Genomic DNA, 20,152 nt, shown 5'->3' with positions numbered 1-20,152 from the left:
AGTATAAGCATTCCAGTAAAAGGCAGGCATTGTCAGATTGGATTAAAAAAGCAAGACTCCATTATGTGTTGTCTGCAAGAAACCTTCTCTAATCATAAAGAAACAGATAGGTTAAATGTAAAAGGAGGGACTGCTGCCAACCACACCTCTAAGGTCCAACTTCTCTGATGCTCAAGGGTATAAACATACAAACTCCTTCTCCACCAGAAAATGTAAAAGAATAGAAAAACATATACCATGATGAAACTAACTTTTAAAAGGCTGGAGTGGTTATATTAATATCAAGGAAGATTTCAGAACAAGGATTATTACCAGTGAAAAAGGGACATTTCAGAAAAATGAAGGAATCTATTCAGCAAGGGGCTACAATCCTAAATGTGTATGCACTAAATGGCAGAGCTTCAAAATATATTGAAGCAAAAACTGATAAATGGAGAATTCAACATCCCTCTGTTAGTAACTGACCATATGTGGAATCTAAAAATAAAATGATACACTTAACCACTGTACCACCAGAGAAGTCCCAGGAAAGACTTCTTAGATAAAACATCAAAAGCAGGGCTTCCCTGGTAAGCCCTCTAAGCCTTCCCTTCCCCCTAAACCTACTAGAACAGCTAAAATTAAAAAGATTGATGTCAGGGATATAAAACAACTAAAACTCTTACACTTTGCTGGCAGGAAAGCAAAACGGTATAGTCACTTTGGAAAACAGTTTGGCAAATTCTTATGCAGTGAAGCATACATCCTTTACACAAACGTTTATGTTGGCTTTACTTATAACAGCTAAAAACTGGAATTAACCCAAATGTCTTTTGACTGTTGAATAGATAAACAACATACAATGTTATGCCCATACAATGGAATACTATTCAGCAACAAAAAGGAACAAGCAACTGCTACACACGTGTGTGAATCCCAAATGCATTACACTAAACAAAAGGGGCGGACTCAAAAGGCTACTATATGATCCATTTACATGACATTCTGGAAATACTACAGGGACAGCAGTTGCCAGGGCCTGGGGGTCAAGGGAGGGGTTAACTGCAAAGAAGCATGAAGGAACTTTTGGGGGTGATGTTGGACGTGTTCTATTAACTGTTACGGTGGTTGCACAAAGGTATTCTCAAAACTCATGCAACTATACTAATATGTAGATTTTACTGTATGTAAATTAAACCTCAACAAATCTTTAATAAAATTATGATACCTCCAAACAATTATATATTATGCAATCATTTAAAATATGAGATGAATCCATATATGCTGGTAATAGGATAAACTCTAAGACACATTGTTAGGAGTAAAAAGCAAGATACAGTACAATAAATACAGTATGTTCCTGTTTACGGTAATATTGGCTGTCTCTGGGATCTGGAGTGGGAACATATACCCTTTTGTACTGTTTGAGTTTTTTTTCCCCACATGCTTGTATTACTTTCAATTAGAAAACCCATACACAGGTCAAGGAAAACTCACAGGTGTCTGGCCCAGGGGCCTGAGCAATGTAGGTCTGAGAAAACCCATGCAAGAATATGGAACATGGTGCCAGGCACTGAAGAAGTGCTCAGTGAATAGCTGAGGGAAGCAAAACAGTGGAATCACATCAGAAGGCAGACCCCAGACAAAGGGATCTCTAACTGAACACCAGACATTCAGCCAGCAGAGCCTCCTGTTTTATACGAGGAGCTAAGCTTGGATTGCTGACATTAGGAAAGAAAAGGAGCATAAAATCCAAATACCCTGGATTTGCTTGTGGGCAAGCTATTTGTCAGCATTCCTTTGCAAGCACACCGTGTGCCCTAACCTCAGCCTTCTAAGGGATGGGGTGCATACCCTTCCCCCGTGAACACAGCCCACCCCAAGAGGCCACCCCTAGGGCTCCTCTGGTGGTCCGAGTGCTACATCCTGACTCCCAGAGGTCCAGAGCAGCCCCTCCTACATCCCCTCCAAGTCAGATAGTCCTATAACTCTCTGAAGGAACAAAACGACCCCAGGGGTCTCACTGCACTCGGACCACAGACAAGACGATCGCAGCACGTCAGGCTCTTTTCCACACCAAGGTTTCAGGAAAGAAAACCCGAAAGGAAGAGGCGGATAAGCAAGCAAGGCCTCTCAGTGGAATTGGGTGAAAGGATCTCCCAGGGTTTGGCACAGCTTCTTTCAGCAGCTCCTGTCAAGGAAATCAGGAACTCTAGAACGCCAGCCTCAGAAACTCCTCTTTACTTCCTGCTTTATTTGGCTTTGCCTCCCTGAAGCCAGGTAGTTGGTCCCAGCTTCCAAAAAAGGCTACGAGCTTCTGTGCTGTGGAGCACTGTCTGGCGGCCTCTGGATACCTGGCTTCCAAGGGGAACCACGTAGATTTTACCTCGTCTCTTTCCTCCACAGAAGCGAGCTGTGCTGGCAGGTACAAGCTCTGAGAGGAAGACGGGGGTAAGGTGTAGCAAGGGCCTAGAGTGGGACTGGAGTAGGAACCAACCAAAAGCAAAGTCCTTTCCAGGCACCCACCGACTCAAGGACACAGGAGGAAAGGTACCACAGAATCTCATTTTCTCAGAGGCACACCACTTGCCACACGGGGCAGGGTGTCTGAGTCCTGGGCCATGGACCAGGCTATCCAGGTGATGGGAAGAAACAGGAGCACTTACCGGGGGAAGATGGCAGTCATCAAGGCCGAAGCATAGCCAGGCTTGCAAGTTCCCTCTGAAAAGTTTGCATACTTGGTGGCTAACTCAGCAGGCCTATAGGAAGAGAAAGAGAGTCACGGCTTGCCAGGCACTGGGCAGTGGTTACTAGTTCATGAAGAGCTGTAGGTGTTTAAACCCTGAACAAAGCTTCACTCCCTACAATCAGCACTTCAGCCTCCTTTCCACACCAAGGTCCTGGAGGTGGGGGTAAGGGGGAGGAGCCAAGAACCCCTAAAGGAATAGGTAGATAAGCAAGGCCCGGCAGTGGAAGTTGGTAAAAAGAGCTCACTGGGTTGTGCATAGATTCTTTGCAGTAAGCCAGATTCCACGGAAATCAGGAACTCCATCCAGGCTCCCCGACTGGGAGAGTAGAGCCTGGAGACCTAAGGAGAGAGCCGCCAGACTTTGATAAAGTCACAGGCACTGCCCTTTCAACCTTCCTGAATACGTCTACATGTCCAGCCTCATCTGCCTCTATTCTCTCCACACACACTATGATCCAGCCAGTGGGAACCACTCACAGTGCCCTGAATAGAGATCATATACATTTTGGGGCGTTTAGTTAAGGAGTCTCTCCTGCTCTCCTATCCTCTGTGCCTGGAATGTTCTTCCTTGTCCTTCTCCACCTGCCTATGCCTCCCTGTCCTTCACAACTCAGCTCAGATGTCAATTTCTCTGGGCATAATTCCCTGACCCCCAGATTGGGCCAAGTGTCTCCCTGCGCTCACTGTCCACCCCCTGCCACCCGCGTTACATGATTGCCCAGCACTCGCTGTACGGAACTGCAATCGTCGGTAGTATGTCTCCCTCACTGCACTGTAAATTCCCAAGGTCAGGGTCTGATTTAACCCTGTACCCACAGTTCTTTGCACAGAGATGGGCACACAGAAGACCCTTATGATTTTCTGAAGGAACAAAATGGCCCTGACAATCTCACTACACTTGGGACTGGACATAAGACAATCTCAGGAGCCCATAAGTCAGAAAGCACTGTTTTTCAGAAGGCTTGTGAGTTGTAGCCCTGGCTTTGCGGCTGTGTGGCTGTAGTGAAGTCACCTCACATCTCTGGGCTTCAGTGTCCATATGTGTTCAGTGTGCAGCTGGAGTCACAGCCCTGCCACCAAAACCCCTGCCCAGTACAGTCTAGAGAAGACCACAGCGAAGAACTAGACACATTCAGTGACTGCTGGGGCTGGAGGCCATGCGTGCTGGGGCACCTGAAGGAGCCCTGGCTCGTTGCCAGTTCCCAGTCCCAACCTCCCCAGTCTCCACCCTTGGGCCAGCTGCCAGCCCTCTGATGCCCAGCTGCTCTGCTGAGCTGGGGCCCTGTGGTGAGTCTTCCCTCAGGGCTGCCTTCTGCAGGGGTGGGGGCAGGGTGGGTCCAGGGTAGGGGAGGCTGGTACTTATACAGGACAGCCAGAAACCATGATGCCACCGCCTATCATGCGTCATGTGTGATTCACTCAGTGCCCAGTTGAGCCTAGCCCAGGGCCTTACACAGAGTCACTGCTCACTGAATTTAGACAAACTCATCTACATCTATGTGCAATTTCTTCTAAAAAAATCTACACTTTTTTAGCTTTCCCTACCAATGAAATTTAAAGCCTGAAATGCAAATGTAAATGCTGAGCGACAAGCCGGAGTTGGGCCTTTATAGGCAGAAGAAAGTCAAGGGTTTAACAAGAGAAATTTACATGACAATATTTTCTTACATAAACAACTGTATTTCAGAAATGAAACATAAACTTCAGTGCAATTACTAAACTTACTGGAAGTTTTTGGACTAGGCACAGTGATGAAAACATTATAGATTTCTTCAATTACCCCTCTCAATAGCCAGGTGAGTAGGTGCTATTAATTATTAATTTACATACAAGCTCAGAAAGATGAAGAGACTTAGTCAAGATCATACAGCTAGTAAGTAGTGGATACTACGTGAAACTATTTCTAACACGAATGCAGGAGCTATTAATTAATTAATTAATTAATTAATTTTTGGCTGTGTTGGGTCTTCGTTCCTGTGCAAGGGCTTTCTCTAGTAGCAGCGAGTGGGGGCCCCTTTTCATCTCAGTGCACAGGCCTCTCACTGTCGCGGCCTCTCTTGTTGTGGAGCACAGGCTCCAGACGCGCAGGCTCAGTAGTTGTGGCTCACGGGCCTAGTTGCTCCAGGACATGTGGGATCCTCCCAGACCAGGGCTCGAAGCCGTGTCCCCTGCATTGGCACACAGATTCTCAACCACTGCGCCACCAGGGAAGCCCAGGAGCTCTTAATATGGCACCGCCCTGGTGTGGATCACAGTCAGTGCCATCACAGAGGGAAGCACAGAGTCCAGGGACAGCACGAGTAGTCAGTGCAGTTGGAGATGGGGTAGAGAAGCTCTCTGGAAGTATGTAACAAGCAGTGAGGCATTATGAGTCCCTCATATCCTTGTCTCCAATCCCCCACCATCCGCTTACTTGCCTGGTACTGTGGGTTCCTATGGTCTTTCTGAATTCCAGAAAGTTTCACAAAGAAAAGGAAAGACAGATGGTGGTCGTCCCTTTAACATAGTGCATTGCAGAAATGCACGTAGAAATGCATGTACAACAGCAGACAAACCTTCAGCCACATCTTTCCTCTCTCTAGTGAACACCATCAACTTCTGGCAAAATGCTTCAAGAATCAGGGCTCTAGATGTGCAGCAATATGGATGGACCTGGAGGGTCTTATGCTAAGTGAAATAAGTCAAACAGAGAAAGACAAATACTGTATGATCTCACATATATGTGGAATCTAAAAAATACAACAAACTAGTGACTATAACAAAACAAGAAGTAGACTCACAGATATAGAGAACAAACTTGTGGTTGCCAGCAGGAAGGGTGGGGAGGGACAAAATATGGGTGGGAGAGTGGGAGGTACAAACCATGGGGTGTAAGACAGGCTCAAGGATGTACTATACAACATGGGGAATACAGCCAATGTTCCGTAATAACTGTAAATGGAAAGTAACCTTTAAAAAATGTATAAAAATTTTTTTAATTAAAAAAAAAGAATCGGGCTGTGGGATAGTCCAGGGTCTATGGACTCAGGTAATCCATAATGGAGAAGAAAGAGCACAGGCAAGATGGAACACAGGAAGCCAGAGCCCACCAGGAAAGGCTCTTCCCAGGCCAGTGCGGGGTAGTCAGATATTAAGGATGGAGCAGCTCTAAACCAAACCCCAAGCAACAGTAACTTCTAAAACATACAGCCCTGGGCATAGTGGGCCATGTCAAGTTATTACCAAATTAAAATGCCTTAGAAATGGCCTCCTGACTATCCCAGTGAGAGAAGAATAGGGGGAGTGTTGGGGATTCTGAGTCATACAGCAGGCTGGGACCTCTGGGGCAGTTAGCGGTCAAAACCACCAAGATTAACAGTCTCCAACTCCCTCGGGCCAGAATAGTTAGTTTCTCTAAGGCGCTCACACTCCAAATGCCAGGAGGCCCCCACAGATGTCTGATCAAATCATCCAGCCCTTGTTCTTCTCATACTCTGCAGCTGGCCTCTCATTTGGGGAGATTTAGCATTTCGACCAGTAAGAGCACCATTGTCCTGCAAACGTGACTACCAAGCGCCTGGGGTGAAGAGTGTAAACCACTGCACTCTTAAAAGGAAATCCAGATGGAGAGGCTGGCACCTAAAAGAAGGAACCAGACTTCCACGCCTCTGCTTCACTCAGAAGCCCCAAGTTTAAGGAATCAGGTCAAACAACAGGTTGTAAATGGGAAGAATACAGGACCTGGAATTAGAAGCTTTCATAAGGGACACTGCAAGCTGCGTGACCTTGGGCAAGTGAAGGACAATCTGCTTCTCAGCTTCCTCATCTGCAAATGGGAACCACTCAGCTCTCAGAGATCTTGGAGGGTGTGGTGAAAAAGAACATTTGGAGGGGCTGGCTGTCCTCTAGAGCAGCACACAAGTACTTCGTGACAGGTGAGGTGGCGCAGCTTTCCAATGCTCAAGTTTGGATTCTGTCCTGGGGAGAGTCACTGAATGATTTCCAGTGGGAGAGTGCCCTGATCACCGTGTGCATTTTAAGGATCAACATTTGGGAGCTGAGGGGTAGCATGGCAAAAGGCTGAAAGAAGCAGTCCCTGAGGTAGAAAAATAATCAGGAGAGAGTGTGACGCCTCAGGTGCCAAAGGAATGAAGTGTCTCAAGAAGGGTACAGGGACCAACTGCATCAAACACTGTGCTCGGCCTGGGAAGGTAGCCATAAGATTGACGGCTGTATTTGCCAACATGGAGGTTGCTCTTGACTTTGAGTAGAGCTGTTTCACTGGAGTGTGGGGGTGAAATGCTGCTTTCATCGGGTTTCAGAGAAAACAGAAGAATTGGAGCCAGGGAATAGAGACTACCATTTTTAGAAGTTTTGCTATAAAGAGAGACAGAGAAATGGGGCAATTGCTGGAGGGGAATTGCAGGGAAAGATTTTTTTGAGGTTAGGAAATTTTTCAGCATGCATATAAGCTGGTTAGAATAAGAGGAAAACTCAAGCATGATGCAACAGAAATGGGACAGTTGGAGAAATGTCCCCGAGAAGGTGAGAGAGGGAAAGGATCTACCACAAAAGTAGAAGGGTTGGCCTTAGCTCTGTCTACCCTGCCCTGCCCTGGCTAGTGACTACCTATTCATCTTGCAACATTCGGGTGAAGCACCACTTCCTTTGTGAAACTTTTCCTGATTGCTTCCCCTGCCAAGCAGAACCAACCTCTCCTGCCTGTGGACCCCATTTTACCTAGAGCTGACAGTCACCTGACCTTGCTCACTTGTCCCCACTCTCTCTCCCACCTCCTTCCCTTCCATCCTCTCACTCGTTCATTCATTCATTCACTCAACAGATATTTAGAGGCAACAGAGTCACTCTGCTTGGGTTTGTACCCTGGCTCCATCCCTTACTAGCTGGGCATGTTATTTAACTGCTCTGTGCCTTAATTTCCACATCTTTAAAGCTGGAATTATACTAATACCTCATAAAATTCTTGTGAGGATTATGTTGACAATACAATGTTTAGTACAAGCCTGGCACATAGTTCTCCCTCAGTACATGCTAACTGTAACAGTCTCGTTGTTGTTATGTGCCAGATGCTGGCCTGGGATTAGGGATACAGTGATGACTAGGACATAACTATGGCCTAGCACTTGTTACCCTGAAGAATAAACTGTCCACTTAGGGACTTCCCTGGTGGCGCAGTGGTTAAGAATCTGTCTGCCAATGCAGGGGACACGGGTTCGAGCCCTGGTCCGGGAAGATTCCCACACACCGCGGAACAACTAAACCCGTGCGCCACAACTACTGAGCCTGTGCTCTAGAGCCCGTGAGCCACAACTACTGAGCCCATGTGCCACAACTACTGAAGTCCGCGTGCCTAGAGCCTGCGCTCCACAACAAAGAGAAGCCGCGGCAATGAGAAGCCCGTGCACCGCAACAAAGAGTAGCCCCTGCTCACAGCAACTAGAGGAAGCAACCAAGACTGAACGCAGCCAAAAAATAAATAAATTTATTAAAAAAAAAAGAAAGGAATAACTGTCCATTTAAACATCTTTCTCTCCCAGACCATGAAATCTGAGTATAGTGCCTAGCACAGAGTACCATGCATGGCACTGACTATATAAGTACCCAACAAAATGTTTTTTGGACTGAACTCAATTGGTTACCTTGACTTGGAAGGTTAATTGACAGGAAGTGTGGGTATGAGGTGGTGATGGCTGGAGAAAATGAAGAAAGGACTTTGAGGATTAGGACTGTATAGATCAGTGTTGTTGGGCATCTCGTGACCAATGGGCTAATTTCTAGAACCTCTCAGAAAAGACTGAACTTAGCCCCCTACTGTGCCCCCTCCCTCATTCCAGGTGCTAGTTTACTGGAAGCAGTTCAAGGAACTGGTTGCAAGAACAGAGTAGGACCATGTGTGTAACACCTAGCACACTGCCTCACAAACCATAGTTAACAAATATTAGCTTCTTTTAAAGCAAATATAGCAACTTAATCAAGGAAGCCAGTACAGTCGTGCTGGGAGGACCTGCATGATAAACACAGGTAAGAACTCTCAGCACAGAGTTCACCCCACCACTGCTTCTTCAGTTCTATCCTCTCTAACCTTCCTGATGAAGATGCACTTCTGCAATTACTAGAGGGATGCTTCTGGAATGACGACATGATTTGGGAAATGGCAGAAGCAGCTTAGGTTAGCTTTAGTAATCCTAGCTCGTCATTAAACATTTTCATTTTTTTTTTTCCTGAAATAGTCTTTATGTAAGAAAGGTTATTTAATACTGCCATAGAGCCTTTCAAGCTCCAAGATGGAAAGTTTTCTCCCTAAGGACAATTTCTGTCTCCTCTGACTGCCTGTCCCCCACGATTACAGGTCTGCTGGCTCTTCCTGAATTATCAACCGTCTCTTCATTCACCCACATCTGGGGTGTGCCAATACATCCTGCCCTGGGCATCACTGACCCTTTGCTCTTTGTGAACTCCACTGCAGACTTGGGCTTCTATACGGTTTTGCCTCACTTACAGTGATCTGTTATAAACATGGAGGCACTGTCTCATGTCTCTTGTACCACTTTAAGAGAAGAGGGACTGCTTGATTTGCGTGATCTGGAATTTGGGGTATTTCTCAGCTCTGGAGGCCCTGCCTTTCAGCTCTTGCTACTGGGCACCGCAGTATCTTCTCAACAAATCAGCCACTCTGCTCTTTGATCAGTGATTCTGAAGCTGACATTACTGCAGTTTATCTTTGTCTCCAGGGCCTTGTAATTTACTTCATTTTGTCTGGGAGGATGCTCTCTAGTAAGCTCTTGCAAACGCTTTAGCCTGAGCTGTATATGCAATTCTCACCGAGACTTTCCACCAGGAATCTCTTGCAACTGCTCCAATTCAATTTTGTTTCTACATTTTATTAAAACACACACACACACACACACACACACACACACAGTTGACATAATTATCTAATGTAACTTTACAATAATCCTTTAAGGAGTACAGCCCTTAGACCTAGGCATGTGGGGCTAAAAGAGTCCAAGAGAAGCATGTGCTGGAAGATGTGCTATTCTCTGTTTACACTATAAAATTTCAAATGATAAAATTTGGTAGGGATTGCACTGACTCTGTACGTTGTTTTAGATACTATAAACATTTTAACAATATTAATTCTTCCAATCCATGAGTACAAAATATCATTCCATTTATTTGTGTCTTCTTCATTACCTTCATCAGTGTCTTATAGTTTCATTGTAAAAAGCCTTTCGCCTCCTAAGCTAAATTTATTCCAAGGTATTTTATTCTTTTTGCTGCAACTGTAAATGGGATTGTTTTCTTAATTTCTCTTTCTGATAGTTCATTATTAGTGTATAGAAACACAACTGATTTTAGTATATTGATTTTGTATCTTACAACTTTATTGAATTTTTAAAAATCATTCTAACAGGTTTTTTTTTTTTGGTGGAATCTTTAGGATTTGCTATATATAATATTGTCACCTCTAAATACAGACAGTTTTACTTTTTCCTTTCCAAATTGGATGCCTTTTGTTTCTTTTTCTTTCTTAATTGCTTTGGCTAGGACTTCTGGTACTACAATGAATAAAAGTGGTGAGAGTGGCCATCTTTGTCTTGTTCCTGATCTTAGAGGAAAGACTCAGCTTTTTTACCATTGCGTATGACGTTATCTGTGGGTTTATCATATATGGCCTTTATTATGTTGAGGTACGTTTCCTTTATACCCACTTTGTTGAGAATTTTTATTATGAATGGATGTTGAATTTTGTCATATGCTTATTTTGTATCTACTGAGATGATCATATGATTTTTTTCTCTTCATTTTATTAATGTGGTTTATCACATTGATTGATCTATGGATGTTGCACCATCCTTGCATCCCAGGAATAAATCCCACTTGATCACAGTGTATGTTGAATTTTAATGTATTGTTGAATTCTGTTTGCTAAAATTTTGTTGAGGATTTTTGCATCTGTGTTCATCAAAGATATTGGCCTGTGATTTCCTTTTCTTGTAGTGCCTTTGTCTGGTTTTGGTATCAGGATAATGCTGGCCTCATAAAATGAGTTTGGAAGTGTTCCTTCCTCTTCTATGTTTTGGAAAAATTTGAGAAGGATTGGTATTTTTTCTTTAAATGTTTGGTAGAATTCACCATCCATCTGGTCCTGGACTTTTGTTTGTTGGGAGGTTTCTGACTACTGATTCAATCTCCTCACTAGTAATTTGTCTGTTTGGATTTTTATTTCTTCATGATTCAGTCTTGATAGTTTCAAATGGTAAATTTAACATGACGACAAACTAATTACAGTTCACATTTCCCCTTCATACTCTGGGTAAGACTTGCATTTGTGGTCATTGTCAGCAAAGCACAGTCACAACCTTTCAGAGTCACTGGAAGCCAGTATTTGTGGGCAGAATGAAGGATAAGGATAGTGTGGCATCAAGAGTAATGATGTAGGAATATTACTCAGCCACAAAAAGAAACGAAATTTGAGTTATCTGTAGTGAGGTGGATGGAACTAGAGACTGTCATGCAGAGTGAAGTAAGTCAGAAACAGAAAAACAAATACCGTATGCTAACACATATATATGGAACCTTAAAAAAAAAATAAAGGTTCGGAACAATCTAGGGGCAGGACAGGAATAAAGACGCAGACATAGAGAATGGACTTGAGGACACGGGGAGGGGGAAGGGTAAGCTGGGACGAAGTGAGAGAGTGGCATGGACACATATACACTACCAAATGTAAAATAGATAGCTAGTGGGAAGCAGCTGCATAGCACAGGGAGATCAGCCCCCTGCTTTGTGACCACCTAGAGGGGTGGGATAGGGAGGGTGGGAGGGAGAAGCAAGAGGGAGGAGATATGGGGATGTATGTATATGTATAGTGGATTCACTTTATTATACAGCAGAAACTAATACACCATTGTAAAGCAATTATACTCCAATAAAGATGCTAAAAAAAAAGAAGACTAATGATGTAACCAGCATGAAATAAAGGGTACTGGAGAACTGAAGGGACAAGAAGATCTATATTGTTTCTATAAAACAGGTTCCAGAAAGCCATGGCACTGTAAATAATAACAGTACTGCTACCTTTTTCTTATGGTGGGAGATGTGAAATTAGCCAGGAATCATGCACCTGACAATAAAAAAAACATGATGAGATGGTTCCTGAACCTGAACAGAAAGAAGGGATATCTGGATACTCTGAAGAAACTTCATGTGCACTGACTGGATAATATACACATACATAAGTATCTCTTCTTTCTCTATTGTTCTAAATCCTCATTAATAAGTCATTACATCTCACATGGACCCATCAACTTATTTATACAGCAGAGACCTTACAAAAATATTAGCCAGGACCCTGCACACCCTTGGAGCAGCCCTACTCTGGGGTAAGTATTATTATCATTTTTGACAAGAGAAACTGACTCTTAAAGCCATCCTTTATTCTCACCGAAGCCTTTGCTTTCTTTGGTAGAAAGATGAGTGGGCTTAAAGGTAAAAAGACCGGAGTTTAAGTAACTAGCTCTTCCACTTACTAGTTGTGTAACCTCAGGCATGAGATAATCGGTTCTCTTAACTCTTAAAATAGCTTTAATAAATACAGGACTGGTGGGAAGATCAAATGATTTCCTGCAACAATGTAGGACAGAACATTCTTTGAAAGGCTATACAAATGTCAGTAACTATTCCTACTGTTTTAATGTTTGACTTCCACTTTTTCTACTTCTAGACCACCTGAATTATCATCATAATTTCACTAATTTTTTTTTTTTTTTTTTTTTTTTTTGCGGTACACGGGCCTCTCGCTGCCGCAGCCTCCCCCGTTGCTGAGCACAGGCTCCAGACGCGCAGGCTCAGCGGCCATGGCTCACGGGCCCAGCCGCTCCATGGCATGTGGGATCTTCCTGGACCGGGGCACGAACCCGTGTCCCCTGCATCGGCAGGCGGACTCTCAACCATTGCGTCACCAGGGAAGCCCCTAATATTTTTTAATTAATTAATTAATTATTTTTGGCTGTGTTGGGTCTTCGTTGCTGCACGCAGGCTTTCTCTAGTTGCAGCGAGCAGGGTCTACTCTTCGTTGTGGTGCGTGGGCTTCTTGTTGTAGTGGCTTCTCTTGTTGCGGAGCATGGGCTCTAGGTGCGTGGGCTTCAGTAGTTGTGGCTCACGGGCTCAGTAGTTGGGGCTCGCGCGCTCTAGAGCACAGGCTCAGTAGTTGTGGCGCACAGGCTTAGTTGCTCCGCAGCATGTGGGATCTTCCCGGACCAGGGCCCGAACCCGTGTCCCCTGCATTTGCAGGCGGATTCTTAACCTCTGCACCACCAGGGAAGTCCCCATTTCACTAATTTAATGAAGAAAAAAACTGTTTTTTTAAAAATTTTTCTTACTTGGATTATTCTCTCCAACTCACTTGGCCGTCTCCAAACTTCTGCCCTATCGGCAGGAAGATCAGGAGACTCCTGGGAACAGGGAAGGAGGGCCGCTGAAATGAAGCCAACATCTCATATACAGGGACTTGTCTTCAACTGGCATGCCACTGCATAACTGAGCTCAGTGGAAAGGCTAAATAAATCTCATAAGATCTGTAGCGTAGTATTTACTGATCTCTTTACTGTCTCCATAGTTTTTCCTTTTCCACAATGTCATACAGTTGAAACCATATAGTATGTAGACTTTTCAGACTGGCTTCTTTCATTTAGCAACATGTATTTAAGGTTCCTCCATGCCTGTTCATGGCTTGATAGTGCATTTCTTTTTAGAGCCAAATAATACTCCATTGTCTGGATGTACTACAGTTTGTTTATCCATTCACCTAATGAAGGACATCTCGGTTGCTTCCAGTTGTTGGCGACTATGAAGATAATTATACAAAAAGGCGCTTATTACTGTATAAACCAGAGCAATGTGCAACATTTGTGCCATACTGTGCCACTGTGTGCAGTTTTGTATAGACATAAGTTTTCAGCTCAATTGGGTAAATACCTACAACAGTAATTGCTAAATCATGTGGTCAGACTATGTTTAGCTTTTTAGTATGTTGCCAAAATGGCTGAACCATTCTGCATTCCTGCCAACAATGAATGAGACTTCCTGTTGCTCCACATCCTTGCCAACATTTGATGTGTCAGTATTTTGTATTTTAGCCATCCTAATAGGTGTGGTGATATTTTATTCTTGTTTTAATCTGCATTTCCCTAATGACACATGAGATATGGGCGTCTTTTCATATGTTTATTTGCCATCTGTATATATCTTGTCAGATGAGGTGTCTGTTAAAGTCTCTGGCCTGTTTTTAACTGGGTTGGTTGTTTTTCTTATTGCTGAGTTTTAAGAGTTCTTTGTATATTTTGAATGAAAGTCTTTTAAAAATCAAACGTGTTTTGCAAGTACTTTTTTCTGGTTTGTGGCTTGTCTTTTCATTATTTTATCAGTGTCTTTCACAGAACAAAAGGTTTTAATTTTAGTAAGTCAAGTTATTGATTTTTTCTTTCATGAATTGTACTCTTGGTTTTGTATCCAAAAACTCATTGCCAAATCCAAGTTCACACAGATTTTCTCCTGTTATATTCTAGAAGTTTTGTGTTTTACATTTAGGTCTATTAGATTCCATTTTGAGTTAATTCTCATGAAAAGTGTTAAGGTGAAAGATTTGGTTTCTACATATGGATGTCCAATTGTTCTAGCATCACTTGTCGAAAAGATGATCCTTTTTTTTTCTGTTGAATTGCCTTTGCTCCTTTGTCAAGGATCAACTGACTATATTGGTGTATTTCTTTTTCTGGACTCTCTATTCTGTTCCATTGGTCTGTTTGTCTGTTCTTTTGCCAATACCATGCTGTCCTAATTACTGTAGCTTTATCTTAAGTCTAATGTCACGTAGCATCAGTCCTTCAACTTTGTTCTTCTTTATCAGTATTATGTGGACTGTTCTCAGTTGTTTGCCTTTCCATATAAACTTTAGAATAAGTTTGTTGATATCCATAAAATAATTTGCTGGGATTTTAACTGAGATTACGTTAAATCTATAGTTCAAGTTAGGAGGAACTGACATTTAAACAATATTGAATCTTTCTATCCATGAACATGGAATAGCTCTCAATTTATCTAGATTTCTCTGATCAGAGTCTTGTAATTATATATGTATATTTATATATATCAATATATTTAGATTTATACCTAAGTATTTCTTTTTGTGTGTGATAATTTAAATGATATTATGTTTTTAATTTCATATTCCAATTGTTCATTGCTGGTATATATAGCAATATATTTAGATTTATACCTAAGTATTTCTTTTTGTGTGTGATAATTTAAATGATATTATGTTTTTAATTTCATATTCCAATTGTTCATTGCTGGTATATAGGAAAGCAACTGACTTTTGTATATTAACCTTGTATCCTGGAACAGTGCTATAACTGCTGGTTAGTTCCAGGAGTTTTCTGCCAGTTCTCTGGGATTTTCTACATAGTCAATCATGTCATCTGTGAACAAAGACAGTTTTAATCCTTCCTTCCTAATATCTATGCCTTTTATTTCCTTTACTGGTCTTATTGAATTAGCTAGATCTTTCAGTATAATGCTGAATAGGAGTAGTAAAAAGGGACATTCTTGCCTTTTCCCAAACTTAGGGGGAAAGCATCTAGTTTCTCATCATCAAGCATGATGTTAGATGTAGATTTTTTGTAGATGTTCTTTATCTTATTGAGCAAGTTTCTTTCCATTCCTATTTTGCTGAGTGTTTCCTAAAATCATGATTGGATGTTGGATTGTATCAAGTGCTTTTCTGCATCTTATAGATATGATACGATTTTTCTTCCTTAGCCTGTTGATGTGATACAATACAGTAATTGATTTTCTAATGTTGAACCAACCTTGCATATCTGGAATAAATCCCACTTCATTTAGGTGTGTGGTTCTTTTTGTACATCACTGGATTCAATATGCTAATATTTTGTTGAGAATTTTTGCATGATGTTCATGAGAGATATTGGTCTGTAATTGAGAATGTCTTTATCTGGTTTTGGTTCTAGGGTAATGCTGGCTTCACAGAACAAGTTAGAAAGATTCTCTGCTTCTATTTTCTGGAAGAGATTGTAGAGAATTGGTATCATCTTTTCCTTAAATGTCTGACAGAAGTCACCAGTGAAACCATCTGAGCCTGGTTTTCTGGAAGGTTACTAATTATTGATTCAATTTCCTTGGTAGATATAGGCCTCTTCAGATGATCTATTTCTTCTTGTATGCTTTGGTAGTTTGTGTGTTCCAAGGAATTGGTCTATTGCACCTCAGTTATCAAATTTATGGGCACAGAGTTGCTCATAATATTCCTTTATTACGCTTTTAATATCCATGGGATCAGTAGTGATGATCCTTCTTCCATTTCTGATATTAGTAATCTGTGTCTTCCCTCTTTTTTTCTTGGCTAGCCTGGCTAGAGGTTTACTGCTTTTATTAATATTGCCAAAGAATCAGCTTTTGGGTTTATTGATTTTCTCTACTGATTTCTGCTCTCTGTTTCTTTTTTTTTTTTTTTTTTTTTTTTTCTGTTTTTGGTACGCGGGCCTCTCACTGCCGTGGCCTCTCCCGTTGCGGAGCACAGGCCCCGGACGCGCAGGCTCAGCAGCCGTGGCTCACGGGCCCAGCCGCTTCCCAGCATGTGGGATCTTCCCGGACCGGGGCACGAACCCGTGTTCCCTGCATCGGCAGGCGAACTCTCAACCACTGCGCCACCAGGGAAGCCCCTGTTTCTTTTTTTAAAATTAATTTATTTATGGCTGCGTTGGGTCTTCGTTGCTGAGGGTGGGGTTTCTCTAGTTGTGGCAAGCAGGGTCTACTCTTCGTTGTAGTATGCGGGTTTCTCATTGCAGTGGCATCTCTTGTTGCAGAGTACCAGCACTAGAGTGTGCAGGCTTCAGTAGTTGCAGCACGTGGGCTCAGTAGTTGTGGCTCATGGGCACTAGAGTGTGGGCTCAGTAGTTGTGGTGCACGGGCTTAGTTGCTCCGTGGCATGTGGGATCTTCCCTGACCAGGGCTTGAACTCGTGTCCCCTGCATTGGCAGGCAGATTCTTAACCACTGTGCCACCAGGGAAGTCCCCCTACTCTTTGTTTCTATGCAGGTCTCCTAAGTCTTATTTCTCTTTCCACTTCTGCTCCTCTCCAACCCATCTACCTTCCCACAGGCAAAATCACCTTCCTACAAGTCAAAACTAATGCTTTTCAACTGCTTAAAATACTTCAATGGCACCTTTTGCCTTCAAGATGAAGCCCAAACTTCTTATTGTTACCTCTAAAGCCCTGCATGATTTGGTCTGCTCATTCCTCCAGACTTATCATGTCTCATCCTTAGACCTCTTGGAGCTTTGACAGCATAGAAAAGACAGATATTAAGTTTTTACACAAATATCTATTCCAAGTATAGATAATGAAGAACTATTTAAATAGGCCAATAGAATTTACAGGAAACTCTTCAATTGATTCAGATTTTAAAAGACCATGAAGAAAAAAACTATAGAAAGGGCTGGTAACCAAAAATTAATATAAAATGGATTTTTGAAAATAGTATTTAGAGACCTAGAGATCATAATGAAAGATTGCGGGTTTTTTTGGGGGGGGTTGGGTTTTATTTTTCTGGCTGCGCCACGCGCCATGTAAAATCTTAGTTCCCCGATGAGGAATCGAACCCACGCCCCCTGCAGTGGAAATGCGGACCACCAGGGGAGTCCCGAAAGTTTTCTTTTTTTTTAATTACAGAAAAGAAGGCACATCCAGATATATTTTTTCATTTTAAAGGTATATAAGGACAATACAGAAAAGGTAAACTCAAAAGGAAAAAAGTACTCACAATCCAACTGTCCTAACATAACTACTACTACACTCTGCGGTAGTCATTATTGCTATATTCAAATATGGTTATAGTGATAGGCTTGAAGGCTATACCCTGGTTCTCAACCCTGGCATGTTAGAATCACCTGGTGGAACTTTTAAACATTAAGGTAACTGAGCCTGATTCCTGATCAACTAAATCAGAATCTCTGGGTGGTGACGTCCTGTGCTGAGAAACACTGTATATAGACATGTCCTATGTACAGGCAGGGGCCTCACCTCAAAGGTGAGTTTATTTTTGGTATCAATCACCTGGGAAAGTGAAGAGTTCCTCAGACAGGATACGGAATCTTTTAGAGCAGTATTAGACTCATATGGGGAGCTTTAAAAATCCCAAAGCCCAGGCTACACCCCAACCCAATGACTTCAGAATCTCTAGGGGGTGGGAGGCAGGCGTCAGCAATTTCTTAAGCTCCCCAGGTGATTCCAGTATTCAGTCAAGGTTAAGAACCACTGTGCTGAGAGCTCCAGGTGAGCTACAAAGTAGGAATTTGGCTTTTGGCATGGTAGGCGCTCAACAAACAGTTTCCCCACAGGGGAAAGTTCCCCATGCAGCCACAGGGAACTTGACAGGCTGTTCTGGAAATAGTAAGCTATGCCTCAGGGTGTATTTTCGACTGCCCCATGTTTATAGGTCTTTCACAATTGGCTTGGTTTTCACAAGCCTTTGGGGGTTAAAAGTTGTTAGTTTTGGCTCCTATATCCTTGTCTTCACAAGGAATTCCTTATGAAATGAGACTGAGCATTAACGCCTCCATGCTCTTGCCCATACGGCAACCATAAAACATCATACTGTGGCAGCAGACAGGAGCTTTTCCAGCACACGGAGCACCCACCTACACCCAGCTGAAACAGATGGCACCACCATTTAATTAAATCAGCTGCCAGAAGGCTGACATCAGCTCAGGAAAAACACACCTGGACACCAGGATCTGGCACCTTCAAGACTCCAGATGGTTCCTGTCTCTGCTGGACTAATGGGCACATTCCCCAGCTCCGGTGTCATGTTCCTCATAACCAAGACTGAGATTTCCTTAGGGTTTTGTCTGAGTGCTCTGCCTCCAGATACAGGCAGGGCTAACTCCCTCTCTTCCACTGAGTCTTTGCTCAAATCTACCTTTCATTGAGGCTTGCCCTGACCGTCCCATTTAAACTTGCAATCTCTTCTCCAGCATTCCCTTGTCCTGCTCTATTTTCTTTCATAGCGCTCATCACCTTCCAAGACACTGAAAACGTTACTTGTTTATCACACTTTTTGTTTACTGACCACCTTGTTCACTGGTATATCCTCAGAGCATAGAACATGATACACAGTAGCTGCTCAAGGAAGCTGTTGAATGAATGAGGAAGCGCTTACCTCGATGTCTGGGCAGCAGACTGTAGCCCTGAGCCTTTCCCTAGGACCCTCCGCTTTGAACAGTAGACTCCTTTTTGGGAAGCCAGAGCCTCTCCAGGGACCAGACTTGAACCCTCTGGAGGCATCATCCAATTGGGCTGCAGCTGACTGCACTGAGCAGCCTGAGTGCCTACCCCCCAGGGAACACAAGGTTAATTCTTGGACAACTTTGAGGCCAAAAAAACCCAACACACCAGCCTCACATACTGGTTATTCACTCCCTCAATGACATCCCCATCAGTTTTCTCATGCTCAAGTCACTGCTGTCTCCTTCTTCTTCATGGTTCAATTTCCCACTTCTCTCCCACCTCACCATATTCTAACTTTCCACCGTCTTCCATGAAGCCTCGACTTCTTCAGTGAATGTTCCTTCCATCTTCTAATTTCATAGAAACTATGGGTCTTCACTGAAAACACCATTTCCTCTACAGCCCTATGTGATGGAGGCTGCTCTTTCTTCTATACTCCATGCATCTGAAGGTCCCTCATATCCTCTTTGTACTCCATTTATGCTTCCGAGTCACCAGTATGTCACCTTCCTTAAAAAAAAAAAACCTGTTCATTGCTCATGCTATCCAGAAATACTACCTCCTACCCTCCCTTGCTGTTCTCATTTACTCTCTCCCCCTTCACTAAGACTTCAGCTCACAAGACATCCTTTCCAATCAAGCTTACAAGGCTGTTCATATGGCTTAAAATTTTCACGGTTTTATCCCAGTTACAAAGCACATAGTTGGTACTCACGAAATATTTGCTAAATGAATGAGTTGAAGAAATGAAATCTGGGGCAAGAAGTAGGAGGCAAGCTGAGGTTAAGGTTTGATTTTGGGGCTATAGCCTTCCCAGTTTACCAGACACCAATAAGGGTAAATGGATAGGTTGAATCTCATACTTGGGCAATTACTATGATCCCACTTTATAGTAAGGAACTGAGCAATAACAGTACATAACTCGCTCAAGATTATAGCTAGTAAGATGTGGAACTGGGCTTTAAAAATCAACGTCTGGGGCTTCCCTGGTGGCGCAGTGGTTGGGAGTCCGCCTGCCGATGCAGGGGACAAGGGTTCGTGCCCCGGTACGGGGGGATCCCACGTGCCGCGGAGCGGCTGGGCCCGTGAGCCATGGCCGCTGAGCCTGCGCGTCC

At 43.1% G+C, this 20,152-nt stretch overlaps 1 protein-coding gene across 9 annotated transcripts in view; it reads right to left on the bottom strand.

The window, feature by feature from the left end:
- The window catches only part of ST3GAL3 (ST3 beta-galactoside alpha-2,3-sialyltransferase 3), a 197,747-nt gene that overhangs the window by 66,658 nt on the left and 110,937 nt on the right, over positions 1-20,152 (bottom strand). For 7 of the 9 annotated variants that reach the window (XM_065887670.1, XM_065887678.1, XM_065887663.1 and 4 more), the window contains one exon: positions 2,646-2,738. The exons of the other annotated variants lie outside the window; for them this stretch is intronic. In XM_065887670.1, coding sequence (XP_065743742.1) covers positions 2,646-2,738 — 93 coding nt within the window. The remainder of the gene's footprint in view (positions 1-2,645; positions 2,739-20,152) is intronic. 9 annotated transcript variants of the gene reach the window in all.

Source organism: Phocoena phocoena, chromosome 1 (assembly GCF_963924675.1).
Source record: "Phocoena phocoena chromosome 1, mPhoPho1.1, whole genome shotgun sequence".
Lineage (NCBI taxonomy): Eukaryota > Metazoa > Chordata > Mammalia > Artiodactyla > Phocoenidae > Phocoena > Phocoena phocoena.
Note: the sequence above shows the minus strand (reverse complement) of the source record. Positions and strands in the feature narration are given on the sequence as shown.